At 43.4% G+C, this 27,898-nt stretch overlaps 1 protein-coding gene across 4 annotated transcripts; it reads right to left on the reverse strand.

The window, feature by feature from the left end:
* Positions 1-2,850: 2,850 nt before the first annotated feature.
* Positions 2,851-27,180, reverse strand: LOC112565724 (probable beta-D-xylosidase 2). Of its 4 annotated transcripts, none has more exons than XM_025241393.1 (16): positions 26,712-27,180; positions 26,212-26,537; positions 25,849-26,008; positions 25,359-25,529; positions 9,011-9,336; positions 8,663-8,822; positions 8,292-8,462; positions 7,900-7,991; positions 7,363-7,589; positions 6,949-7,202; positions 6,547-6,769; positions 6,075-6,164; positions 5,596-5,846; positions 5,188-5,388; positions 4,385-4,556; positions 2,851-3,899 (listed from the first exon to the last, which is right to left on the reverse strand). In XM_025241393.1, the coding sequence occupies exons 2-16, from the start codon at positions 26,523-26,525 to the stop codon at positions 3,808-3,810; spliced, it is 2,904 nt and encodes a 967-aa protein (XP_025097178.1). In that variant the 5' UTR covers positions 26,526-26,537; positions 26,712-27,180; the 3' UTR covers positions 2,851-3,807. The 4 variants fall into 4 exon arrangements, with proteins under 4 accessions (XP_025097178.1, XP_025097177.1, XP_025097176.1 ...); XM_025241392.1 differs by having other exon boundaries at positions 26,716-27,179; XM_025241391.1 differs by having other exon boundaries at positions 26,652-27,178.
* Positions 27,181-27,898: the final 718 nt, after the last annotated feature.

Genomic DNA, 27,898 nt, shown 5'->3' on the forward strand with positions numbered 1-27,898 from the left:
TAATTGCCGATTAAGTAGCGCCCACCATAAAGTCAAATTCCTATATAATGCAGCGTCATCTCTTTTTATGAGAACAACATTAACACGACAACGTGATGTGATCACTATGAACATGGCAATGTAAAATGTGAACAATATGCACATGATAGCGTGATATGTTATCAGTTGTGAACATGTGTGAACAAATAATCGGGAGAAATGTTACTGTACTGGGTCACCTTTCTTATGATATTTGGAGAGCGAGCGAGAGTTTGAAGTAGAAAGAAGGGAAGGGGTGGGGTAGTGAACGTTTTCTATTGACACTTCACTTACACAGCCGAGCTCCAGGGTTAGTTCAACATACGCCTTATTGTACGCGCATATATTTGTATATACTGTCAATGATTGGAACAGGAAAGAGGACTGCTACATTATATGTGTGATCACGATCGAAAGAGGGACGGTTGATTAGGGTGGTCGGCATACATCCACAAGGATTTCGCCAGCTGAGCAGTCGTGACTAGGAATAAGGCTTAGGCAAAATGAAGTCACATGCACGAACCCACACTAGCTGTAAGTCTGTCGCTATAAATGAGACCTTTAACCTGGCAGTTGTCGGGGAAAGGTCGTCTAGTTTGGGTAGTGATGCATCACGCGGTGTCACGCGCACGCCCACGAGGGTGTAAGAGAGGAGGGTGCACTTGAGTGTTCGGCAGTTTATGACCTCGACAATAGTATGTTAAATCATTTCGTGTCACTTTTACGTTACACTTGAACGGTGATAGGGGCAAATATAAGCCGGTAGGAAATTCTAGGAGAAAATAATTACACTAAACAATAATTCACACGACTAACAATGAACACGCATGTATATATAGTGTCTGGTGGCTGTCTAATTGCTGCTATTCTGAACAGTATGAGGTAAGTTCTAGGCATCATACGTAACAAAGTATGAGGCTTATGAGCCAAGTTTATTGTTGGCAGAAGAGAAAAACATTTCCAACAGAGCATGTAAAACATTTGCTAATCTTTGTTTACATAAAACAACAAACTACACTCTCTCAATGTAACAGGTTTCGTGCTACTCATTATTACATTCTCTTTCTTTATCTTTTCTCTGTCACACGTGGATGAGGATGGGAGATCGAGAGAGAGAGAGCTGAATTCACTAAGGGTTCTGAAATATGCACGAACACTCGTCTTCACGCACGCACACACACACACGTACGGGTGTCTCAGCAACTGCCATCAAAGGACAAGCGTACTGTTACAACTGGCGGCTACAGTGGACAACAAAGCACAGCCAACATGCAAAGGTTAAAGTTTCAAGTAGTTTCTGGCGTCAGCGCGGTCACGTGATTGTGTCTTAGATGCTCGCGCGTAGACCTTGTCACCGGAACTCACGTCGCCAGTACGTCACCGACAGCAAGTGGATGAGAGTAGCAGTTCCTGCCGTCAGCGTGCAAAGCCTTGCGCCATTGCCAGCCAGCAACATGTCGTGGAAAAACAATCAGAAACAGTTCGGTCACCGAGCTACTGGATGTATATCGACAGCAGTTATGTAGCTGCAAATATATATATACTGTTAAACTTTACAGTTCTCATTTCCCCTCTTACTTTGGATCTCCTGATCAGCCCCTTGTTTAGAGTAGCTTCGTTAGTGATTTTCAACACTACGGTACGTTCCTTTCTTATATTTGAGGAAGATCGAGAACGCTACCTGAAGCATACAATGATTATGTGTATGGACCGCCAAGCATTAGTCCCACGTCTCCCGAATGTGGTTGCAAAATGATGCTCACAGCTGTGCATTCTTACGTGAATCATTCTGCGATTATTCATTTATTCTGCCTTAAAAAATTACTCTATAAACTAAAACAGTAACCATGTCATTGCTTCATTAAAAAAAAAAAAAACACCAACCAACAAACAAAATCTTGCACAAAACATGTTTGAAAAAGATAGTAAACTGTAATTCAATATGCTAAACACTGTGTGTTACGATTAATGCTCTCGGCTGTAGGTGAGACCTTTTAGAGCAGCAGCTAAGGTGCCATCCATAATAAATCAGGGCGGACATTAAAATCTGTCCATTCTGATTTATTATGAAAGGCAAAAGCCAGAAAAAGTGGATTTCTGCTGCTGCTCTCTAAAGTTCTCACCTGAAGCCGAGGGCATTAACCATTGAGCAAAAGGACATCTGCCTTAAAAAAAAAAAAAAAAAAAAAAAAATCCAAGGCATTCTATTTGATATCTATTAGTACAATGATAGTAGCATCACTTCAAGTGTTTCATCTGTCAAGCACAAATGTCCCCACCCTCAACCCCTTCGCAAGATAGGTGGGAGTAGATTATTCTTCGATTTTAGCAACAATCACCCACTGACTCTCTCGATAAACTGTGACCTACTGACCTAGTTCTCGATATCACGCGCCACACGTCATGACACTAGGAGGGAGGAGAAAGGCTGATGACGAAGGTCAGCGTGACCTGTGCTCCACATGCATCATGCGTGCAATATCAAGAATAACCGACTATAAAAACCTAAACCACTGAAAGATGACTGTGCTCACGTTCCTTGTCCATCAGCAACTCGACCATTGCTCTTGATTACATCAGACATATTTCTGGCATGCCAGGAACTATATAATTTTTGCTCTTAACATCTGACACTTTCTTTCCAGGTTTAAAACTAAACATGTCTGAAAGATTTATTTTTTGTTGGCTTGGTTACATTGAAAAATTAAAATCAAACAAAAATTAATTCTGACGTTTGTAAGCATCTAAATTTATCTACAAGATTTAATGAAAATCGAAAACTGTTAGAGCTCCAGACAATAAGGTTAGCAGTATATAGCTGTGGTGTTGTTTTTTGGTTTTTGGTTTTTGCAAAGATATTTTATAGGAGGAAACTTACTGAAAAATGAATAGATTTCATGTCACTTATTAAGTGGATCTTCCTAAGCCGTTATTCTTGTAGATTGACTGCTGAAGACATAACAGACATTACATTAACCGTCAAAACAGTCTCCTAGAATACTGCAAAGGTCAAACTCATACCATATGTTTTTATTACATTTTGCAAGAGACTGTTACCCATTGCTGGAAATAAGATAGAGAAACTTTTGGTTATGTGTGTGTGGCTTTAAAACAGTTTTAGGCGATCTCCTCATCGTTCTATTTTGTGATGAAAGTCAGTCTCGTTGCCGATGTACATTGTCCAGATATTGGTGACTTCCAGACAGATCCTTTCCAGGTAGGCGGCCGGCCAGGTAAAGCTGTTACTGAAGCCGATTATTCTGTCAGCGTGGCAGTCGCCTGGTAATCATTGTTCTCCTCTAACTGATACTTATCGCACGGCTTTTGAAAACTGAGCACCAGAGCACAACAGGTGTTTCATTCTTTTCCGACGCACCTGTTCTTCCTTAACCCAGCGCATACGTTCGTGCGCTTGTGTGTGTGTGCGCGCGCGTGCGTGCTGGGGAAGGAGGATACGTGCACTGCACGAGAAAGATGTCATCGCTGAAAAATAGTTTAATTGGAGGCTAATCAGGAGACTTTTATCTTCATGACTAAATGCATCTTTAGTTCGAGGCCTTGACAGCATTGCTTAGTCCTCGATCATCAAAGCGCTCCAATCTGTTTCTCATGCACGGCCATAGTAACCATGACAACTGGCGGCAGATTTCTCTTACCAGCTGTGTCCCAGTCACATACACACACGTCATCCCACTTTATAACATTTTTCCACGCATATAATTCCTGTCGCAGTATAAATATTTGCTAAACAGATTAAGGAAAACAACGTTGGCATCAGTTGGAATCGACTCAAGCAATGATGACGTCGGCACTCAGAACGTTGGATCCCACAGACCGTTGCTGACCAGGCTGCTGTCCTCCGACGTATATACGTATCGTACCTGAAACACGTACATACAAACAGATTGTTTATACGTATCGTACTTGAAACACGGCACACAAATAGTTTACTCATGTGAAAATTTTGTCTGAACAGAAGCTTCCAAATGTAAATTGTCCTTAAAACATGCTTCTGAAAAAATAATAATAATAGGGTTGGCGGTACTGGGGCTGAAAAGTTGTAGTTCCGCAGGAATGCATTTGAACAACTACTGTTCACTATACAGTTTGCAATGAGCATGAACATATCTTCTCTATGTGTGCACAAGTGCGACTGTACTTTACCTATGCTTTTCGACATTAATATTAGGTCACGGCCTAGGATAGTTTTATTACTCATGGAAAATGCTGCTCCCCCGTCTAGCTCAACGCATGGCATTGATTTACATCTCATTGTCTCCTGAGTATTACTGACTGAGTACAACTCGATGACTTTATTATCCTCGAAGGACAGCATGTTTGTTACAGTTTGAGAGCAGAAGTCTACCTGGAAGGGTCTCCCAGCCGCTGTCTGTGTAAACAGCCAGGAATTGTGATGGTACCATCAGGTTCAGGGTCACAGCTTGGCCAGAGGTCAAGGCTGTACGTGACACAGCCACAAGCTGTAGGTTAAGGGTCGGCACTGGGTAGTTTACCCATGTAATGTAGACCTGTGTAACCTGTTAAAGATACAATCCAGCGTTGAAGTTTCGAACTGTAACAATATATCGTCAGTAGAAGCCATGTCACAGAAAAATGTGTGACACAGAGACACGAAAAATAGGTGGACGAAGGGGCGGGGAACAAACTGAATTACAGTAAATGACTATCATATGTATCTGCAGAGTGATGGGTGTATTTTAGTCTCTCTTAACCCCAGATGATTTGGGGCCTGGTATAAGGTGTCAGTCAATGCCCTATATATATGGCTTGCACTCACGCACTTATGATTCACATACAATAGATACAATATCACTACATTCACATGCAGTAATTTCTCACCAAACCTTTTACAGAAATTTAACAAGTTTGCTTTAAATCAAAATCTGAGTAAGACAGCTTTAAGTACACTTTATTAATTCCACTGGCCATGATATCTGTGTCAACCAAGGACGACCTAAATGTGCACCAAGTACACCTACTATATATTGTTGTTGCTGTTGTTGTGTGCAAATAATTCGGAAAACGTTATTCGATGTATTTATGTATGTTGCCAACACAATAACATCACAAGTCAGCAGTTCAGTCTACAAAGATCCATGGCGACAGTAGAAGCAACAATTAAGGCCTCTATAGGCTTTAAATGTTTACCTCATCCGCAGAGTACAGTCCCGTGTTGTTGACGGTAACCTGAAGCAACAGGTCCTGACCCGGGTTCACAGTAGGCGGCGTCTTGAGGTCACTGTAGGTGAAGGTCGTATATGACAGGCCGTAGCCAAAAGGATACAGAGTCTGGCCTTCCAAGTACCGGTAGGTTCTGCCAGCCATTGAGTAGTTCACCATGTCTGGAATCTGTTCCCCCCACCCAAAAAAAATTAAAAAAAAATACTTAGTTCTGTTCAGTAGCAAACCTTGTTATAGAAAGGATGTTTGTGTGCATCACTATTTCTAGAGTAGCAAGAAAAAGAGAGTTTCTGTAGCCCTGAAAGTTTATCCAACAAAGACGGAGTATTTACGTAATCAATATACTACTGTTTATTACTATAGAAAGCACCTAACCAGTGTGTCTACCCATATAATAGGTGTGGGTCCTCTGACCTGTGATGCCAACAGTGGCCAGGTAGCGGGGAGACGCGCTGCAGGGGAGCTAACTCCGTCGTAGTTAGTCAAGACGCGATAGAGTGCTGTCCCCGTGGCCTGAGCAGGGTAGAAGCATTCCAGTATGGCCACCACAGCCGGGCTTTCGTCTGCCCAAGTGATGTTGAGCGGCCCCGCGTTAAACAGCAGCAGGACCACCGGTGCCCCGTTACCTTTGGGAATATTTAGTTAGTGTTGATGATTCAGTTTGGTTAATATGTGTAATTGTCCGTCTTTTAATATTCCAGTGTTCAGTCTTGGTGTGCTTACAATGAAGATAGTTACTGACTTTATTGTTACTAGATCTTAAACATGGGTACATTCGGGTAACATATGCTAAGCACAGCTCATACAGTTCCCCACCCCACCATCTCTGTCAGACACAAACACACAGAACGTACTGAAAGCCACGGCGTCCTGCAGCAGTTGCAGCTGTTGCCCTGGCAACTCAATGTCGGTGCGATCATGGCCTTCGCTTTCGATCTGATTGTCTAGAAAATTTGGCGAAAAAAAAAATCAGTGAATGAAGAGCCCGATAAAAGCAAACGATTAAGAAAAAAAAACGTACATTATTTTTGACAATTCAAAGTAAATTATTCAGACAACAAGTCAATTATTCAGATAATGACCACACGGATCTATGCAACACTGACATCGTCATCGGTACACGTGACCACAGCGGTTCTAGCGGCAACCCAAGAAATGAACAGTTCCTTGCTACAAAATCACCCATCGACATTACTCCTCTTCCCTCCTTCCACAGACAGACATCACCCGTACTACTATTTCGCATACCGAGTAACAATTATTTGTGCCAAGAGTTTAATAACTGCATGGTTTGCCTCAACTCAAGCATCACCACCGAAAGCTCACCAGTGCCAAGGCACACGAACACGATGTCTGCTCCATCCACTACGGTTTTTATTTTTGACGGGTCGTAGTGGACACATCTGGCGTCACTACACCCGTCAATGCTGACGACCAAGTCACCCAACGGACTCAAACCCTGGAGTGGGGAGACTGTCAGAGTCTCGTTAATTGTAGGATAGTGATCTCCATAGAGACTGGTGATGTTGTTTGACAGCGGTCCTACGATCTGTGGACAGAGAGAGAAGTGATGTCTTATTGGACTTCTTGTCAGATAATGATACTAAGGTAAGCTATGAACAAATTCAAATTGAAATTAAAATAAAATACATGTAATATTTTGTGATAAAATAAAATGGACTTCAACAATAATTATTTTTTCCTTATTAGTTTATTTGAGATACTCACAGAAACTCTGTTAAATACAGATTTTTTCAACGGTAGAAAGCTGTTGCGGTTTTTAAGCAGTACAAAGCTTTTCATGGCGGCTTCCAGTGCTAGAGCCTGGTGGTCGGGGCTCTGGATGATGGACAGGTCCAGGTCTGTGTAGGGGTTCATTGAGGGAGGGTCAAACTCTCCCAGGCGCATGCGCGTGTAGAAAAGAGGTTTAGCTCTCTCACGAACCTTGTCCTCTGGTATCTGGCCCGATTCCACACCTTGCACTGTTCGGCATTAACAAACAAGCCAAAAGAGTGTAGTTTTATTTTACAACAGGACACATTATCGAATATATGACAAAGCTGTGAAAATGTTTAGTATAACTATAGTAATATGTTTTATAAACATAATTCTGTATTCCACAGCTTTTTCTGACAAACTTACCAATGTAAGTGAAGACTCCCTGCACATTGTTGCGAGAAACCTCCAGGTTGCAGCCAGCGTCGATGGCCTCTGCAGCAGCCGTGATGTTGTCAGCGACGTAGTGGTGGTCAGTAATCATGTGCTCCAGCGCCCCCTCATCACTGACCACGTAGCCAGTGAAGCCCCAGTCGTCGCGGAGGATGTCCGTCAGCAGCTTCTTGTTGGCGCAGGCAGGAACACCGTTAATGCTGGAACATTTCGCGGCAACAAGTTTTACAGAAGCTACGGCAACAATGGTTATATCTAAAAAGAGAAAATTTCTTATGTCTAATAGAAAATGAAAGAGGGCGGAGCGTTTGGCGCTGCTACTCAGATCGTCGCCTTTACTGCTTGTAAGCTCTAGGACTTACAAAGTTATACTAACGATTTATACTTGCATGGACCTTTACTTACGTTTACTAACACTATGCCAAAGCAAGTGCCGTTGATTTTCGAAAATAAAAATAAAAGGATGTCTTGCGTCAGGTACACAATGTTGGCAGGAGCAGAAGTTCTCACCTGTTGTAGCTGCACATGAGACTGTAGGTGCCGGCATTAACGCAAGCCTTGAAGGCAGGTAAGAATGTCGTCTGCCAGTCCCTGTCGGACACCTGTTTGATCACAGAATAAACTGAAGTTGTGATCGAGTGTTAAAAGAAAGATCAGTTCTTGAAGACGAGGTTGATGATTGATTTGACTTTATAATCTCATTTACATTTTGGTTTGTGTGATAGTCCTCGATACCAACATACTCCTGCATTTGAATATTGAAAAATTCTAAAACCATAAAAAGGGGAACAATTGAACGAAAAGGAAAGAGGGATGAGTAAAGGAGGGACGGAAGAAAAGAAGAATGGATAGAGACGAAGTGAAAAGAAAAAGAGTGAAAGAAGTGAAAAGCGAGGAGTTACCTGGGCATTAAAAGCAAACCTGGAGACAGGGATGTTCTCCGGTCCCCCATGAACATCAAAGTGCTTGCAGCCCGCGTTAGTCAGAATGTAACGCGTGTCATTTCCTTGGAGACCATGTACGTAGCTGGTTGCTAGGATACCGCTAAGTATTGGGTCTTCACCATATGTTTCCTAATAATAGACATAACGTTAGTACAAATAGTCACAGAACATTTTACACACACACACGTGGCTGTGAACACTGGAAAGGTCTGAAATGATTTACCAAATGCCATTGACTATGGGGCAGAAAACTATTTCCTGTCCACATACCCGTTTTGTATGTTTAAGAGTGTCACAGGTAGCCGGAGCTCCCATCTGGGGTGTCTTACCTGGTTGCGGCCCCACCTGGGGTCCCTCATGATGTTGATGACGGGCGAGAAGCAGCTGAGGCCGCGGTGGTCGCCGTACAGCCCGTGTTTGGTGTAGTTGTTGTATTTGGCCCTGACCTCTAGCCCTGTGGCACGTGCTACTCGCTCCAATAGGTCGGGGCTGCACGTTAATTAATAAGGAATATAGGGGCTTCAAATGAATAAATGTAAAAATCTTCAATAGGTCTAATGAAAGATTTTTCCCCTCACAAAGATTTTTCCCCTCACAAATCCTGCAAGGCACAGAGCTAGTAAAAAAATGAAAATACTGCAAAGTCCAGAGGGTGAGGGAGACCGAGGCCGATTTACCTGAAAGATGCCGCAAGACCCAGAGCCTGAGGGAAAGAAGTTGCAGGTCCGGCATTGATGTCTCCTCTCATACACTCTGTATTCCACGAGTACGGCCCCACCCCCAGGCGGGGTATAGGAGGGGCGGGGCTGACGGCAGGGCCGTGACCCCCAAACGCCATCTGCGACTGCAGCTCCTCCAGCGTCAGCAAGGACACCAGATTATCTACCCTTGTGTCCCATGGAAGGGACACGTTGCGGAAAGGGTAGTCTCCCGTTGTCAAGTGAACAAAGGTGAAGATGAAGACAGGAAAGACTCCACAAGTTAGAGTCATTTTAAAATGATTCTGAAAGAAAACTCCATAAATGCTATAAAAATATTTTCGAAAGCATCAACACTGGTCATTACGCTTAGCTAATAGGTACGCACACACACAGACATAAGACAAGTAATAGACTGTGAAGCAAAATGTCTGTGTAGAAACAGCTATTACAGATCAGTAAATGTTCTCAGTCGAGATGAATGTGTGAGAGAGAGAGGGTTGATGCATAGACCTTGCTTAATTTGCCTCAATCAATCAATCGGAAGTAAATATAAACTATTTTTTGCTTACCAGACAGGCCGACACTAGTCTCCTTTGCTTGCTTGTTGCATATGATAAAAAAGGGGACAAGTTAAACTACTTATATGATAAGCCAGTATCTCGAGGGCTTGTCACCAAGGCTTGTGTTGTGTAGTTTAACACAGGTGAGGGCAGATAACTTGATTGGCACGCACGCCATTTTGCGCGGCTTTTATCTCCCTGCCTGTTCAGAAAGCAGACTACAATCTACATCTTTCGAGCATCCTATCTCCTGAAATAGCTGTTAATGTTCAGCACGTTTTTTAATCATTGGCTGGAGCACAGTTCAAGTTCTTATTTCCCTAAATGTCATTTAATTACTTCCATTTTCAAAAGAGGTCCGACTCGTGACACCACGATTGCTCGCGGATACTTCTAATTAGCATCTAGTCCTTCCTTTCCCATTGATATTGACTTAAATAGAAGGGGGATATTCACCAGGAGTATGCTGTACTAAGCATTTCTCCAAAACTTTCAAAAGCGGGGAGTGAGTATTTTTTCAGTAATCTAATTTTGTTACTTGCACATGTCTAGGTGACAAGTGACAGATTGGTGATTTTTGTCAGCAATACATAACCTTTCACACAGCTTGCACGGTATGAAACCCATACAGTGGAACCTCGGTTAGCGAACACCTCGGATAGCGAATTTTTCGGTTAACGAACAAAAATTTCGCTAAAAATTTGTCTCGGATAGCGAACAAAATTTCGGATAACGAACAAAAATTTCGTTAAAAATTTGTCTCCGATAGCGAACAAAATTTCGGATAACGAACAGCCACGTGAACCACACGTGACCGACCAGCATGTCATCATTCGCGCTCGAGACAGTTACGATCAGTCGTTCCTTACCTGTGTGCATCCTTCTTATTTAGTGATTGTTGTGCTTTATTTTAATAAGATAATCCTCAATCATGGCTCCAAAAAAGATTAAGAGCAATTAATAGTAGTGAGGTAATGACAAGGAAGCGGCCAACAAATGAATTGAAAAAGGAAATGATTTCAAAGTATGAAGGCGGCATGCGTCTGTCGGATATGTGATGTCGTATTACCGAAGAGTTTTACAAAAAGACAGAAGGAACAGACACTGGACAAGTTTTTTTCTTTAACCTCAAAGCTACAGAAAAGGGAAGTCTCCCCGATTTTATAATGTCACGTGTGCTCATGGAGAGGGGAATCCAAGCAGTAATTCCACCCCTTCCTCCCCACACCTGTTTCCAACCACACCGTCAAAACGGCAAGTTTTCTGTTTAAATGCTTTCGTTAATGTTTTTATGTTTATTTAACTCCATTTATATTGCATTATAACTGTTCTCATTAAAACAAATACCTATCTATATATATAGCCTGTAACTTTCAAATAGCGAGTCAACAGGGGCTGGGAACCAATTAAATCTATTTCCTTTATTTCTTATGGAAAAAATTGTTTCGGATAACGAACATTTCGGTTAACGAACAGCTTTCCAGAACGGATTAAGTTCGTTAACCGAGGTTCCACTGTACTTCTCAATTTTCTAGCGACACTTCTGAATTAAAGAAAATTTGGACATTCTTTACTTTACCCACTCCACCACCTCATTCCCCTTCTCTCTCTATATATATAGCTGAAGTAAAAATTAAGATCTACCCCTACCTTCTTCACCAGAACCAATCTCTACAACTATCACCCCAAAAGGGTAACTGAACACGTTGATTTATTATATTAATTAATAGAGTGCTTCGATGCATGCTGCTGTGTTGACAGAGGTTCATTAGGAAGCCATGATTGTCTTCAGTCTGCTGCATATGAAGTTTCTTCGTCGGTCTTTCCTGTCTGTCTGCAGCTGGATGTTGCTCGGACAACCGTAACCAAAGAAGCTGACACCTTACGATGGACGAGCAGACGACCACCGGCGATGTACCAGCGGCGCGTGCAATAAGATGTCGGCCGGCAGGTCATTGTCGTCACGGGTCAAACCCCGAAGCCCGCAGAGCAACGAAAAATAATCGGGATCAACAAGACAACACCAAAACCAAAATCAGATTTTTAAAGACATGCGGTGGGTGGCCAGCCGGTGCGCAAGTGTGCAAAGTGCGTGAGCGACTGATGCTGAGAGATTTGTGTATAGACGTGTGTGCGTGTGTGTGTGTGTGGGGGGAGACTTATGTGCTGAATCTGTATTTTGGGGATTTTTGTGTAGCTATGATATGCGCTTAGCGTCTAAGACAGACCTGGGCAAAGGCCGGCCCGCGGGCCGAATCCGTCTCTGACCGGCCCGCCCACTGGCGAAGGGATAGTACATGTATATATACTATATATACAGTATTGGGTAAAACTGAGTTAACTATACAAGTCCGGCCCTCTACAACCATCCCAATTTCTCATGCGGCCCCTTGGGAAAATTAATTGCCCACCCCTGGTCTAAGACAATGTTAGGGAATTCTCTCTGTGTAGATAAGGTTTGGCGTCTGTCGGGGCTGACGACGCTGTTGTTGGAAGGGAACAAGAGACGCTTGTGATTCTATGTGCATGGCCGTAGAGTGTGTTGCTGATGTACATCACTTTCTGCAGGCTCAATCACCACACTCTATCAATCGGTGTGAAAAGTTACCGCACAAAGGATCAACAGTCAGCAAACTGAGGACGGAGTGCCGTTGACCACCTGCGTGTGACCAGACCGTTGGCCACGCCCCGACACCCCAGTCGCGAGGACGAACTGTGTTCCTGACAATAGCAGAGGGTGTGACACATCGCTTTGAACGGGGGATGATTCAGGCAGTGGCCTGGGAGGCGGAATAACCTTTTGAACTGTGGTGACAGTTGTTGGGTGTGTGTCTGATTTTTTTTTTTTTTGTGCGTGCGTGTTATGGTGGGGCTCTCCCCTATTTGTTTTGTTTGGCCACCTGTATGAAAGGGGTTTTGTATTCTTTTTCTTTCCGTTCTTCCATATTTTAATTTTATTTATTTTATTTTTCTGTGAGCTGGCGGTCGTATAGTAATTAACTTTAGTTTTGTGTTGTCGCTTCGTATGCGCGTTTTGTCTTCACTGAGGAGTGATTGGCTTCGCTGCTCGCTTCGGGTGCGCGGAGGTTTGTCTGTGTGATTGCGAGTGTGTCTGTGAGAGAGCGAGTCCCACAACGCCCGATCGCGTTACGCGACAACCTCTGGCACTGCAATCAACACACACACCCGCGCGCATGCGCATCTTGTTGTAGTCCGGTGAGCTGGTGTTGTTGTACCAGTGCCACAATATTGAGATGATTCATCTCTATCAACATTTCATTTTACAGAACTCTGCAGCTTTTCTTCCTGCAATCGCCTACAGAGGGGCTGTGCAGATTGATAAAAAATAAATAAATAAATAAAAACGCATGTAATACATCCAGTTTGCAGAGAAGTTAGAGAATAGTTACATCACCCTTTACAACAATTCTTGAAACACCATCACTGCCACCGTCCACAGAATGAACGCTTTAATTTCATTGTGGTACGTAGAACTTAATTATTGTGTCCTTATGAATGAATCTCTGAGATTTTCAGGACATGGTTTTCAACAAGGGATGAATGGTTTCATCTTATCAGACCTCCTATACGTCGCCAGAAGAAAGGTGACACGTAGACACTGGCAGGCCTGACGAGAGGGGGGGACAGGGGTCTGGTGTACCAGGGCCCAGGCCTGACGAGAGGGGGGGACAGGGGGTCTGGTGTACCCGGGCCCGCGGCTGTCAAGGGGGCCCGGCCTTGGTCAGTGAATTTTTTTTTCTTCTTCTCCTTTTCTTTTTCTTTTAAAGAAAGGTCTAAGGACAGAACACCCAAGCATAACACATGCAGAAGTTGAGTTTCAAGTCTGTAGAATACAATTTCGGGGTGCTGGGGCCTGTCGTGAGAAGTGTAGTCAGCGGGTATCATTCTCGCTGGACAAGCCAAGAGGTGACGGCCGCTGGACACCAAAGATTTTATCGCGTGTCAACCGCCCTGAAGAACGTTGGTGCCATGAGATTGCTGGCTACAGGTGCCACTACGGGGAAGGGTGGGGTGGAGGAGGGGGCGAGCCCTGCAAGCAAATCGGAATGAACAGTGGAGATCAGGTAGGTATGTTACTGATGTGTGGCCACTCTGTGAACCGACATGGTGGGGGCCCGCCCCTGGCGCTGCAGCCTGTAAGCGAGAGACATCAAGGCTGCTTTTTTTCGTAGTTACTAAGCAACGCTGAGACTTTTTGTAGTTACTAAGCAACACTGAGACTTTTTTTAACCGTATCTCCATCACCAAACAAACAACTACATTAGTCTACACAGTAGATCCTTGATACAATGAGACTATATTATCCTGTAATACTATCGCAGCCAGCAAAATAGAACACATTATTGCAAAACATTTTAAAAACTGCTGTCCCGCAAATATTAGACTTATAAATTGATCACGGTGGTGTCGCGGGAAGTTTGGAGCTGGAGGAGGATGATAAAGAGGAGGCTAGCATGAGAAAGGTAATTTAAGTATAGAGACAGTGTTCGCACGGTGGGTGGATGGCCCGGATAGAGGTAGGGAGGAGAGTTATGTCACCGGAAAGGGGAGGACTCTGACTACTGTAACTAAAAGTGTGGGACGATCGCACGACCTCCGGCGATGTACCAGCATCGCCCTATACTAACACATCGGCCTCCGACCTTCTTTTGCTCTTTGCCGACAAAGCCCCCGGTAAAAAGGAGATACTATCTACCCACCATCCGTCCCCCAAAGCCACCTCGGAATCTTTCTTATTGTGTTCAAGGAAGCTGTCATATATGATGCTGTATACAGTCAAATCTCGCTACTATGCCACCTACCGGGACCGAGCAAAAGTGGCATAGTAGCGAGGGTTCGTAAAAACGGCTTTATTTGCTCAAGTTACTTGTCAGTCCTAAGCTCTCAAGAATCGTCGGCTGGCGCTAGCTGTCTCCTCTCATTCTCCCCCTCACCTCTTCATCCTCCACCCCTCCCAACCACGTCCGCGCACCTGCATCCTGTCGCTAGTCGACTCCCTCCAGCTCTCCCTCTGTCACGTGACTGTCACCCGGCCAGCGACCTACCCCATCGCCAGCCTCCACCCTGTGTGCGTGCTATGTTCCATCCCGTCAGTCCAAAGCAGGGGTGGGCAATTAATTTTCCCAAGAGGCCGCATGAGAAATTGGGATGGTTTTAGAGGGCCGGACTAATATAGTTAACTCAGTTTTACCCAATACTGTATGTATAGTATATATATACTGGCGGGCGGGCCGGTCAGAGACAGGAGGCCTTCGCCCAGGTCTGGTCCAAAGCTCTCAAGAATCGTCGGCTTCGCTCGCTGTCTCCTCTCATTCTCCCCCTCACCTCTTCATCCTCCACCCCTCCCAACCACATCCGCGCATCTGCATCCTGTCGCTAGTCGACCCCCTCACACCTTCCCTCTGTCACGTGGCTGTCACCTGGCCAGCGACCACCCGACCCCCACATTGCCAGCCTCCACCCTCCCTGTGTGCGTGCTAGGTTCCATCCCACCTAACTGCGATGTCGCACACTACCATACAGTATAGTAATCGTGTTTATTGGCAAATAGCATTTGACAAGGCAGGAACATCAGTGTCAATGAGAGTGACTAGCGTCTCAAATTGACTGACAATAATGAAGTTTGTGAGAAAAGCTCATAAAGTTTTTAGTCAGCAGGTAAAATGACAATATTAGTACTGTATAACTTTGTTCTATGAACTATTAGGATTCAGCTAAAATATGCTAAACATTTCTATTTTTCTGTCATTTTTACAAAACCTTCTAATCTCCTTAAATATTAAAAGTATTAACACTTACTAGCTAACTAGTCTTTAAAACAGTTGCTTTGTCTTCTAAAACTCAGCAGGTATTTTAACGGCTAGTGACTGATGGGGGTTGAAGTCGACCGAGTTTATGCTTCGTAAAAAGTTGGATGAATTCAAAATTTCTGCTTTAAAGAGTCTGAAGGCGACAGTTCAGTTCAGATATTTGTTTACGTGTAACAGCATGCGTGTGTGTAGTTATTGTGTGTGTGTGTGCGCGCGCGTGCGGTTTTGCTAAAGGAATAATATAGGAAGGGACTTTCGATAGGTGCTGCGTGTTTGTTATGTAAGTTGATAAAAATGATAACTGATGTTCGTCGCAGCAAACACTTTTTTTAATGAGGTTATTAACGACACTCGATGAAGACTTGTTTAGGCATTTACTTCTTCGGTTCTTCCTCTTTACATGTAGAAGTATAAATCACTTACACAGAGAACATTTCCTTGCACCTCATTGACCTTAGTACAAAAGCGCAGCACTTACAACAAAAGGCGATGTGATACCTCTACCCGTTGTTCTAATCTGTCGAGGTTTTGACATCGCTGCTGACGTAAGTCCTTACTAAAGGGGGGGGGGGTCTGTGGAGCGGGGTGCTACAAGTCTGATCCTTTAACATCATTTGTCCTCATTTACTAACCACTCGCATGTAAACAACTTTATGTTCAAGTAGTGATGTAGATCCTAGTGCACTTGTCCTACTGTTTGCAGTCTATATTTCGTTACTGAATGAAGTGTAGCTATTGAGATTCGAATTGTAAACATACATTATATACTGGGAAAATAATTTACGATTACAAGTACAAGGGGCCCGGAGGCCGGAGAGGTCGTCTGTCCCGGGGCCCGGGCTGGCTCTCGGCGGCCCTGGACACTGGAATAAGTCAGTGTCGGCTGACAGTTGCAGATATATGTAGTCCAGCTAATTATCTTGTGCACTTTGCCCTTTCCTCACGGAGAATGACCCACCTGCTAAAAATACACTATTGTGGGACCCCATAAGAGGATTTTCATTAAAAAATAAATTATATAATAAATTGTTTAGCTATAGAATGTATTCCATAGTTACGAAATCACGAATACGTCCGTGATGGAATGAATTGTTTGGCTATGAAAAGAGTTGTATAACTGTAGAATGAGTTGTCTAGATGGAGAAAGATGATGGGAAATTTTTTTTTTAAATCCCTCTTGTTGTCCCATAGTTGCCGTGCATCAATAGTTTTCTGACCGGTAGTCACAGACTCACAGCTGTTGCTGGTTTAGTTTCTTTCTTTCTTTAGTCTCATTGCGTAGGGCTGCAAGGTCAACAAGTTTGAAAGTTCATATTCTCGTCAATCACGAAGATTAAACAATGGATTTCAAAGAGATTTATAAACCTTTGAAGGTTCACGGATGAGCAGCACAGAGTATTACTCACACACAAATGAAACGCTTTGATCTCTTTGTGGTATATAGTATTTTTAATGTGTCAATTAAAATGAATTTCAACTTAAGCTTTAAACAAGAGAGACATGGTTTTCTCCTTATCGGACTTTCAAGACATCACAAGATTATCAGACATCATTAACATATTATTATATTATACTATTAATCATTAACAGCCAAGGATGCGTTCACCGCTGGCATCATGCAACTCGGCATTACATCCTCCACAGTATTTCTCCCTGGCAGGACCAATTACCACGACACGTGAAGTAAGTTGAAGTAGAAAAATAGTAAATAGTGGATTTTAAGTGAAAAACAAAAGTATTGCTAACAACATGAAAAATCTATTTAGAGGAAATGATTAAATAAATACACGGTTGTTAGGTAACAGCTGTTAAACATGTAGATAATTGTTTTCATTGTAATTAATATGAAGATAGCTTAAAGTATTAAATAAACCAAGATAGGTGAATCGAAACGACATGTAGATTAAAAGATAAAACAAATCAACTGGTAATATTGGTAATATGTGCTTCAGTGGTAGACGATACTGAGTCATATTTCATCATAATTTTGGGTTGCACAATTGATAATTTTTGTGCCGTTAAGAAAACCTCATTACAGGCAACTGAAATGGTGGATTGAGCTTCTATTTGTGATCAACAAACAGGAAAGCTTCACGCACTTTGTCAATACCTTTACACCAGCAGTATACAAAGTAGCAAAATATAGAAAAATAGCAAAATATAGAAAAATAGCAAAGTAAGTTATACATTAACATTATGCTAACCGGTTCCTTTTGCAGGAGACTCTATGTGTGTCAAAACAGAATGAGAGAAGAATACACATTTTAAAGAGATGCTATAATGTGTTTTGGTCCGTTACTTGAACCCTCATTTTAAAAGGAAAAAAAAACCCCAAAAGCATATGATAAATATGTCACGGTTACAGGCACATAATAAACACAGGCAGAGAAAGAATGAAAGATCAGAGAACAAATCAGTGCTTACGAGAGATTAATGCAAGAGACTATTGAAGAAGATCGAATATTAGAAAAATAATTGGAAGTCGTGAAATAGCCACAACAGTACTAAATATATCAAGAAGAAAAAAGGTCTAAGTAAAAACGGCCTCTACAAATTTTGAATTTTACGAAAAATGAAAAAGGAAAAAAGTTTACCATTTTTAACGAGAGGAGGAAGGAGTTTCATCGAAGATGTCAGGTGATGTAGATTGTCGCAATGTCACGTTTGATAACGCATGAGAGAAGGGAGGAGTTTCAGGGACAATGTAAGGTGGTGTAAATTGTCCCAATGTCACGTTTGATAACGCACGAGAGAACGGAGGAGTTTCAGGGACTGGTGTAAATTGTCGCACTGTCACGTTTGATAACGCACGAGAGGAGGAAGGAGTTTCAGCGACGATGTCAGGTGGTGTAGACTGTCGCACTGTCACGTTTGATGACGCACGAGAGGAGGAAGGAGTTTCAGCGACGATGTCAGGTGGTGTAGACTGTCGCACTGTCACGTTTGATGACGCACGAGAGAAGGGAGGAGTTTCGGCGACAATGTCAGGTGATGTAGACTGTCGCAATGTCAAGTTCGAGCGCTCTGTGCGACTCATCTTAGGTAAGGACGATCCTTCTTCCTCCGAACTCGACGAACCCGCCACTCTTGTACGTTTTTCAGGAGACAGTAATGTAGACCTCTCAGCAGACAGTAATGTAGACCTCTCAGCATAAGCTATCCTTTCTCCCTGCATGGCATCCCAGTCCCTTGGTTTGTCAGATTCGGTGTCCAATTCAAATCCGCTGAATGTTTCAGGTATACACCACTTTGTGTAGTCTCCTGCATACCTATTTCCTCGCCGGTACATTCCCCATCTTTTAGGAGCAAGGATGGCCAGATCACTGATCATCGTTTCGTAATACTCTGGAAATGTTCTTTTGGAGCGATGGACGAGATGTATTGCGTAACACACAGAGCTTTGCTTGGGTAACGGTTTTTCGTTCCAGTGAGGCTCAAGACTGAAGTTAGAATCTGTCAGTCCTTCGAAAACTTCAATGAAAGCGCCTTTCAGTCTCTGCTCAAGAGACTGATTATCTTCAATGAGGTTCTGGCAGAGACTAAGGAAGACACGCAGTAACTCCTTAAAGAGCAATCTAGCTTGGTACGCCATGCTGTGTTTTGCCTCCACGGTAACAGAAAGGTCGACAGCAGCAGGTAAGCTCCAAGGCTCTCGTTGTGGCAATTCACCAATATTACAGAACACTCTCTTGGCGATTTCAGAATCTTTAAAAGTTGTCAGATGTGCGCACACAGAGTCAATATCACTGCGAACACCAAAAGCCTCCAAACAGTTAATAGCTTCAATATAACGTCTATTGTAGCCTGGTGTTTGTATTATCCTGTTTTGTTGCAGTCTGAAGGTAACTGGTGTCCACGGCGCACAGCGGATGAAGGCTTCTTCACAGACCTTGATTGGCTGCTGGTTACTCATCTTCATGGAATTTTTGTAAAGTCCTGATACACAAATCTTTTATTTTCTTCGTTTTGTGTGGAGAAAATAGTTATCTTTCTCTAATGCCTCGCTCTTTGAACCTTTCTCTGTCGCTGCTCAGCGTGCAATGGGGACACGGGCGGAGCTCTGGGGGAAAGCGCAGCAAACCGTGTGACGTCATCGAAAAATGGACCAATCCATGAGAAGGATGCTTGCAGTAGTGCCCGCTGGTTTTCACATCAGTGGCTGTCATGAGGAGGCAGGCATAGCCTAATTGCTTTTTTTTTTTCAAAAATGTTTCGCGCTTGTTAGACGCTGTTTGTTGCAGGTGTCTGGGTGTCACAACAAATCACAATCCAGAAGTAATTCTATGCGGGCCTGCGAGATCTGTGGGGTGAAAAACGCTAACAGATTTTTCAACACTTTTGTAAAAACAAAAGAAAGATAAGAAAATGCTAACTACTTGTTAGTACAAGTATTGTTTCATATAAAGGACAAGCATGTCCTACTGTAGATGGCGTTTGTGTGTTTGTGTGCGTGAAGAGTAGCAACGAATAAGTGTGTGAGTTTGAGTTTATGTGTGTTTGTGTGGCGAGGGTTTGTACCACAAATTCCAGCTGTATAAACACACCACGCCGCTGTATCCACATGTTTGTTGGCAATGACAAGATGAGGTTTATTGTCTTCCAAAAGACATCTGGCAACCGACAACTCGTCACACCATGTTGGTCAGCCCGTGAAATCTTTCTTTATTATAATTTAGTTTTTATAGTCCCTGCGTTTGAAGGTCTGTAAATAATAATAATAACAGCAATAATAATAACAACAAATAATTTTCAAAGCACATTTTCCCAAAGTTACAGTAAGCTCAGTGCGATATATACAAACAAAAAGATTATCAACTACAAAAATGTGTAAAGCACATTCGTACACAGACCAAGCTTGTCAGTAGAGAAGTACAGACATACTAACAGCCATGAATGAGTCAGAGACCTACACCAAGTACTACAGGACTGAACACCTGCGAGAGCGAAAGGGTGTGAATGATGGACGTTTCCGGACTGCGTGTCAGTTAGATGTTTAAAACAAAAATAAAGAAAATAAAGAGAGGTGTGATTGGAGAGAGAGAGAGTAAAGGATGGGGGGAGACTTTCCTGTCTGCAGCTGGATGTTGCCCTTTCCGATTTGTTTTAAAACAGGATGACTGGTAATATTTGACATCTCAAATACAAACTGCATGTACATAAAACACGATATAAAAGTTTGCTTAGGAGTAGTAGCAGTAATAGCTAGTAATAGAAATTGAGACAAGGTCGCCATCAGCTGGAAACAATATCAAATCCTGCAATGATGACGTCAGCACTCAGAACGTTGGATCCCACAGACCGTTGCTGACCAGGCTGCTGTCCTCCGGCGTATACACGTATCGTACCTGAAACACACACCGAAAAAATATCGTAGATACGTATCGTACTTAAAACAAGCTCATATAATGTTTCAAAGCTTGTTGTGCATCGCTACATTTTATTTCATTTATTTATTTTTGCGTTTGCTCAATCTCAAATACTCTGTGTTTAGAAAACTTTGTCTATCCAAGTTTAAGCGCACGGACGTTTGTAAAGCTCGTTTCTGTTGACATTCTTTCTGTTCTTCCTCATCACCTGACCTTTTTATATGAATAGTTTTGTATTTCATAAACTTACTGCTCATCAAATTAATTTTTATTTTTTTTTATTTTTAGGCCCTTCGCCCCTCCTGGGGCATGGGCCACCGACTACAGCCTTAACTGTTGTCGATGTTTTGGTAGCAAGGATTTGTTTTACGGGGTGGGGGTGCTGGCCCCACGCCCAACCCTCCTCCTTTTTCAGCCGGGCTTGGGACCGTCCTTGGCGGAGGGCAGTCAGCCCTGTAAACAGATGCCACGTGCAGAGAAAGAACAGCATGCCCCGCCCGAGACGAGAAATGAACTCAGGGCAGCCAACCTTCACTGTATTGGTGACAGGCGCTATAGCCGTTGCGCCACCGGGCCGCCCTTCATCAAATTAGGGTCAAGAATAAGTCAACTAGTTGTCTCCCCGTGCATTATCTATTGAGTGCACGGTTGATGCCTCTACTGCCGTTGAAGGGTAGGTGTTTAACATAAGGTTACCTGGAAGTGTCTCCCATCCACTGTCTGTGTAAACAGCTAAGTATCGTGCAGGCACCGTCAGGTTCAGGGTCACAGCCTGGCCAGAGGTCAAGGTCGTACGTGCCACGGCCACAAGCTGTAGGTTTGGAGTCGGCACTGGGTAATTCACCCAGGTAATGTACACCTGTGTAACCTGTTGGAGATACAATCCAGAGTTTAACTGTGATACAGTAGCAGCTGTCTCTCGTTTTGGGAGGTAATTTCCGGTTTAAAACAAAGGCAGTTTAGTATACTTGATTATTGCCCCTGGTCCTGATGGCTTGTGTTACATAAGGGGACCTAATACAGTTTACCAACTGTATCTACTGTTGTTACTGTTGTTGCTGTGTGCATGTATGTTGAAAACTTCACAGTAATCAACAAGGAATACGTGTGCACGTTGCTAGCACATGAGCAACTGTAAAGTTGTATTGTCGTGTAAAAGTCTGAGTATTTTCATCTAGAAAATAATCGACATTAGGCAATGCGTATGCAGCTATGGAAAGACGCCTGCTAACCCTCACCCTGACTTTCAGACTCGATGGATCACATCACGAGTCAGCAGTCCAGTCAACGAAGATCCATGGAGACAGTAGAAGAAACAAGGCCTGTGGGCATTAAATATTTACCTCATCCGCAGAGTACAGTCCCGTGTTGTTGACGGTAACATGAAGCAACAGGTCTTGACCCGGGTTCACAGTAGGCGGCGTCTTGAGGTCACTGTAGGTGAAGGTCGTGTATGACAGGCCGTAGCCAAAAGGATACAGAGTCTGGCCTTCCAAGTACCGGTAGGTTCTGCCAGCCATTATGTAGTTCACCATGTCTGGAATCTGCCAGAAATAATCTTTAGTCCTGTACCAAACCTTATATTGGTATAGTCAACAATATAGGAACAATTGTGAGAGTAAAGTACTTTACAAGTGTTGGCAAAAACAAAGAGAAATGGTGTTCTCTTCTGTAGGAAAATGGTGTTTTAGGATTCAGAATGTATTGTTTGTAAAACTTGTGTTATTTATTTGTTGGGGTAAAGATCACCTGCATGCATAAGTCACCTAAATCGTCTGTAGACTGACCAATCTGGTAAATCAGCTGTGATGATGATTGAAAATGGTGGAGAGTTGTCGTATCCTTGAAAGGTTATGCAACAAAGACGGAGTATTCACGTAATCAATATACTACTGTTTATTACTATAGAAAGCACCTAACCAGTGTGTCTACCCATATAATAGGTGTGGGTCCTCTGACCTGTGATGCCAACAGTGGCCATGTAGCGGGGAGACGCGCTGCAGGGGAGCTAACTCCGTCGTAGTTAGTCAAGACGCGATAGAGTGCTGTCCCCGTGGCCTGAGCAGGATAGAAGCACTCCAGTATGGCCACCACAGCCGGGCTTTCGTCTGCCCACGTGATGTTGAGAGGCCCCGCGTTAAACAGCAGCAGGACCACCGGTGCCCCGTTACCTTTGGGAATATTTGCTCGATATGTAATGTTTGTAATCGTCCATCTTGTAATATTTAAATCACAGTACAGGTGTTAGTCTTACTGTGCCTTACCTGCAATGAGGAGACTGACTGAAACACAACTCATCCAGTCGCTAGCTCTCTCAATCCGTTCTCGATTTTGGTGTGTGTGTGCATTGGAGAGAGAGGAAGAGAGAGAAAAAGATAAAGAGAGTCTCCGTTTCTTTGTTTTTATTTCTCCCTCTGTCTCTCTGTCAATATCTCGTTTTTCTCCTCTAAGAACTTACTGAAAGTAACGGCGTCCTGCAGCAGTTGCAGCTGTTGCCCTTGCAACTCAATGTCCGCGCGATCATGACCTTCGCTTTCGATCTGGCTATCTAGAAAATTCGGCAGATAAAAACTCTGTAAAATGACGAGCCTGATAAAATCAAGTGGTTAAATTTTTTTTTTTTTTAAGTAGTCTCATTCTAATACTACAAAGTTAACGAGTTCAACAAATAAATAAGATAATGGTTTTTTAAAATATGGAGCCATACACAAGCCCTATGAGCAAGCTCACCACACTCTAAAAATGGTACTGATTATAATGATCATATTAATACTAATGATAACTCAAGCATCACCACCGATAGCTCACCAGTGCCAAGGCACACGAACACGATGTCTGCTCCATCCACTACGGTTTTTATTATCGACGGGTCGTAGTCGTCACACCTGGCTTCACTACAGCCGTTGGTGCTGACGACCAAGTCACCCAACGGATTCAAACCCTGGAGTGGGGAGACCGTTAGGGTCTCGTTAATTGTAGGATAGTGATCTCCATAGAGACTGGTGATGTTGTTTGACGGCGGTCCTACGATCTGTGGACAGAGAGAGAGAAAAGTGATGTCTTCTTTGGCTTCTTGTCAGATAATGATACTAAGGTAAATAATAAACATACATAACTCAAAATGTAAATAAACAAATGTAATAGTCAGATGATGAGATGATGAAATGAGAACAACACTAAATATTTGTTCCTCATCAGATTCTTTGAGATACTCACAGAAACTCTGTTAAATACAGATTGTTTCAACGGTAGAAAGCTGTTGCGGTTTTTAAGCAGTACAAAGCTTTTCATGGCGGCTTCCAGTGCCAGAGCCTGGTGGTCGGGGCTCTGGATGATGGACAGGTCCAGGTCTGTGTAGGGGTTCATTGAGGGAGGGTCAAACTCTCCCAGGCGCATGCGCGTGTAGAAGAGAGGTTTAGCTCTCTCACGAACCTTGTCCTCTGATATTTGGCCTGATTCCACACCTTGCACTGCTCGGCATTTAAAAAAATTAATCTTGATGAGTTTATGGTTTTTTTCTTTTCGGGACACATTGTCGAACAAATGGCAAAGTAGGGAAATTTTTTTTTAAAGATGACTGTGGTAAAATGTTTTCTAAGGATAATCATATATATTCTACATTTTGTTTTATCCGATTAATACGTGACCCTCCTCCTCTCTCTCTTAATCTCTCTCGATCGGACTGTACCATGAGTACATCGTGTGCACACACTCTCTCTCTCTTTCTCTCTCTCTCTCTCACACACGTGCACTGACACTCACACACGCACCAATGTAAGTGAAGACTCCCTGCACATTGTTGCGAGACACCTCCAGGCTGCAGCCAGCGTTGATGGCCTCAGCAGCAGCCGTGACGTTGTCGGCGACGTAGTGGTGGTCAGTGATGAGTCGCTCGAGGGCTGATTGGTCACTGACCACGTAGCCAGTGAAGCCCCAGTCGTTGCGGAGGATGTCCGTCAGCAGCTTCTTGTTGACGCAGGCAGGAACACCGTTGATGCTGGAAAAAAATTACATGCACCAAGTTGACAGGAACATCAGCAGCAATGGCTACCATAATAAGACATAATTCCTGATACAATTTATACAGCGCAGATTGTATGAACTCATTAAACAAACATCCTTCTTTGATTATGGTAGAATGCTTTACGGATTAATCCTATATTTATTTATATTATAACTTAATGGGTACTGTGGCTTATTATCTTTAACGTGACCTCTGGCAGGTACGATTTCTCACCTGTTGTAGCTGCACATGAGACTGTAGGTGCCGGCATCGACGCAAGCCTTGAAGGCAGGTAAGAACGTGGTCTGCCAGTCCCTGTCGGACACCTGTTGGACGACACACAGCAAACTGTAACCGAGTAATCCAAATAGTTTTATTCCCCACCCGGTACTCAGTACCAAAATACATGCTCACCTATATTTGAATATTTAGGCATGTGAAACGAATTGAAAATGGTAGTCAGGGAAAATCTTACAGAAAAGGAAAGAAAGCTGAGGAGGAAAAAAAAATGAATGCTGGACTTCGACGAGGTGAGTAAGGAAAGACCAAAAGGCGAGGAGCTACCTGGGCATCAAAAGAAAACCTGGAGACAGGGATGTTCTCCGGTCCCCCGTGGACATCAAAGTGCTTGCAGCCCGCGTTAGTCAGAATGTAACGCGTGTCGTTTCCTTGGAGACCATGTACATAGCTGGTTGCTAGGATACCGCTTAGTATCGGGTCTTCACCGTATGTTTCCTATAAGCACACATCACGTTAGCGACACAGAGTATAAATAGTCACAGAAGTGACAAAACATTTTACACACACACACAGTGGCTAAAACACTCTCTTGTCATGACTGCCCTCAGTTAACATCTCATCTCAGGAAATTTCTGTTTGTGACACTTGTAAACAAAGCCTCCCGCCTGGGATTTTCTTCATCTCCCCTCATGGTGGGAAATCCCCGCTCGGTGGAAGAACTTTCCCAAAAAAGCAAGCAAGCAGCCAGCCAACCCTATTTCACATATAAATATATATTGCTGGTAATAAAATCTGGGATGTCCTGCTATCTTACCTGGTTGCGGCCCCACCTGGGGTCCCTCATGATGTTGATGACCGGCGAGAAGCAGCTGAGGCCGCGGTGGTCGCCGTACAGTCCGTGTTTGGTGTAGTTGTTGTATTTGGCCCTGACCTCTAACCCTGTGGCACGTGCTACTCGCTCCACTAGGTCGGGGCTGCACATTAATAAGTAAAAAAGAAAGAAAAAAAAAGTAAAAAAAGTAAAAAATTGTAAAAAAAAAAAAAGATAAAGAAAAAGAAAGAAGAGACAGTTTTTCCTCATTAATACTTTAAGGCATAGAGCTAGTGAAAAACGTGAAAGACTTACTCGACAAATACTGCCAAGTCCAGAGGGTGAAGGAGACCGAGGCCGATTTACCTGAAAGATGCCGCCAGGCCCAGAGCCTGAGGGAAAGAAGTTGCAGGTCCGGCATCGATGTCTCCTCTCATACACTCTGTGTTCCACGAGTACGGCCCCACCCCCAGGCGGGGTATAGGAGGGGCGGGGCTGACGGCAGGGCCGTGCCCCCCAAACGCCATCTGCGACTGCAGCTCCTCCAGCGTCAACAAGGACACCAGATTATCTACCCTTGTGTCCCATGGAAGGGACACGTTGCGGAAAGGGTAGTCTCCCGTTGTCATGTGAACAAAGGTGAAGATGAAGACAGGAAAGACTCCACCAGTGAGACTCATTTTAAAATGGTTCTAGAAAGGAAAACATAGTTTTATTAGTAAGTGAACAGAAACACGAAGAATACTCATTATTCTGCGTGAAGCCAGCAGGCACACGTCTACACACACTATCAAACTGCGACTTACCTTCGCCTTATGACCACGGCCACTAGACTGGATTTCATGTGGAGACTGCAGGTAGCTTACCTACCGACTGGTCCACTGGTCGAGATGACAGCCTTTCTTCTGCCAACCTCAATGTGTCTGCCCGCCGTGGGAGTATGTACAGAATCTTCACAGTAGGACGAGTCGGCGTTGAGAGACACAGGACACAGGACACAGAGCACAGGACACAGGTTTGGGTACAACTGCTTGTTGGTGGGTTGATGTGTAGACCTTGATTAATTTGCCTCAATCAAGCAATCAATCAGTGTAGACGCTGGTTTGCTTGCTGTATATGAAGAATGATACGAGCACAGTTGTCCTTGCGTATGATTAAAAAAAAAGGCACAGGTCAAGCTACTTATTATACCAAAGCAACAGCTGGAGGGCTCGTCACCCGAGATTCGTATGTGTAGTGGAGCACAATGAGGTAAGGACAGATAACTGGGTAGGAGTGCACCCATCGAGCATTCTATCTCGTTAAAGATCCAAAAGCGGAGTAGAACGCTTTGTTTTTTGTTTAATCACTGGATGGTGTGCATCTTCTTATTTCCTGAAATGTAAATTACTTCCACTCTCAAAATACACATGTACAAATACAGCCAAGGATAGAAAGAGTCGTGGATACTTCTAACTGGCATCTTGTCCTACATCCGCCTTTGACTAAAGCTTGGACAAGTGAATGTAGCCATGTGTAATCTCGTTCTCTGGGTTTGTTCTCTTTCTGTTCTTGAGGATGTTTATTGGCCGTTATCTAGAGAATTTTCTCCCAGATTTGGAGAAATGATGTGCTGTACCAAGCATTTTACTGTCATTAAAGCAAAACATTTTACACTGTAGTAGAGCTTTAAGGCTTAACACAGCTGTCAGCCATGCCACCATCGAGTTCGTTAGGTCAGTCCTGTATTGACAGACGTGCGACAGAATCATTCGAAACCCTACAACAGGCGGAAATATTTCTGAAGTCATTGACATTTTTTTTGTTTTTATTTTGGAATTACTTTATGAAAAAAAAATACATCGGACAGTTTTGTATGATATCCAGTTTTGTTATTTGCTCCAGCGTAGGTGAGAGGTGACATCAGTGTTTTTGTCACTCACACACCCTTTTCACTCAGCCTGCACAGCACGGAACCCATACTTCTCAGCTTTCTGTCGACACCAGAATTGAAGAAAATCTAGACATAGAAAACAATTGCAGGGTATGGACGCCACTTGGTAACTTTGGAAAC

This window comes from Pomacea canaliculata, linkage group LG6 (assembly GCF_003073045.1).
Source record: "Pomacea canaliculata isolate SZHN2017 linkage group LG6, ASM307304v1, whole genome shotgun sequence".
Classification (NCBI taxonomy): Eukaryota; Metazoa; Mollusca; class Gastropoda; order Architaenioglossa; family Ampullariidae; genus Pomacea; species Pomacea canaliculata.

Coding starts and splice junctions, on each gene's coding strand:
- LOC112565724 (XM_025241393.1), bottom strand. CDS start 26,525: ATGAGTCTCACTGGTGGAGTCTTTCCTGTCTTCATCTTCACCTTTGTT. Junction 9,337..25,358: donor GGTTTTCTTTTGATGCCCAG/GTAGCTCCTCGC, acceptor GTTTTCTTTCAG/AATCATTTTAAAATGACTCT. Junction 7,992..8,291: donor GGTTTGCTTTTAATGCCCAG/GTAACTCCTCGC, acceptor GTGATCAAACAG/GTGTCCGACAGGGACTGGCA.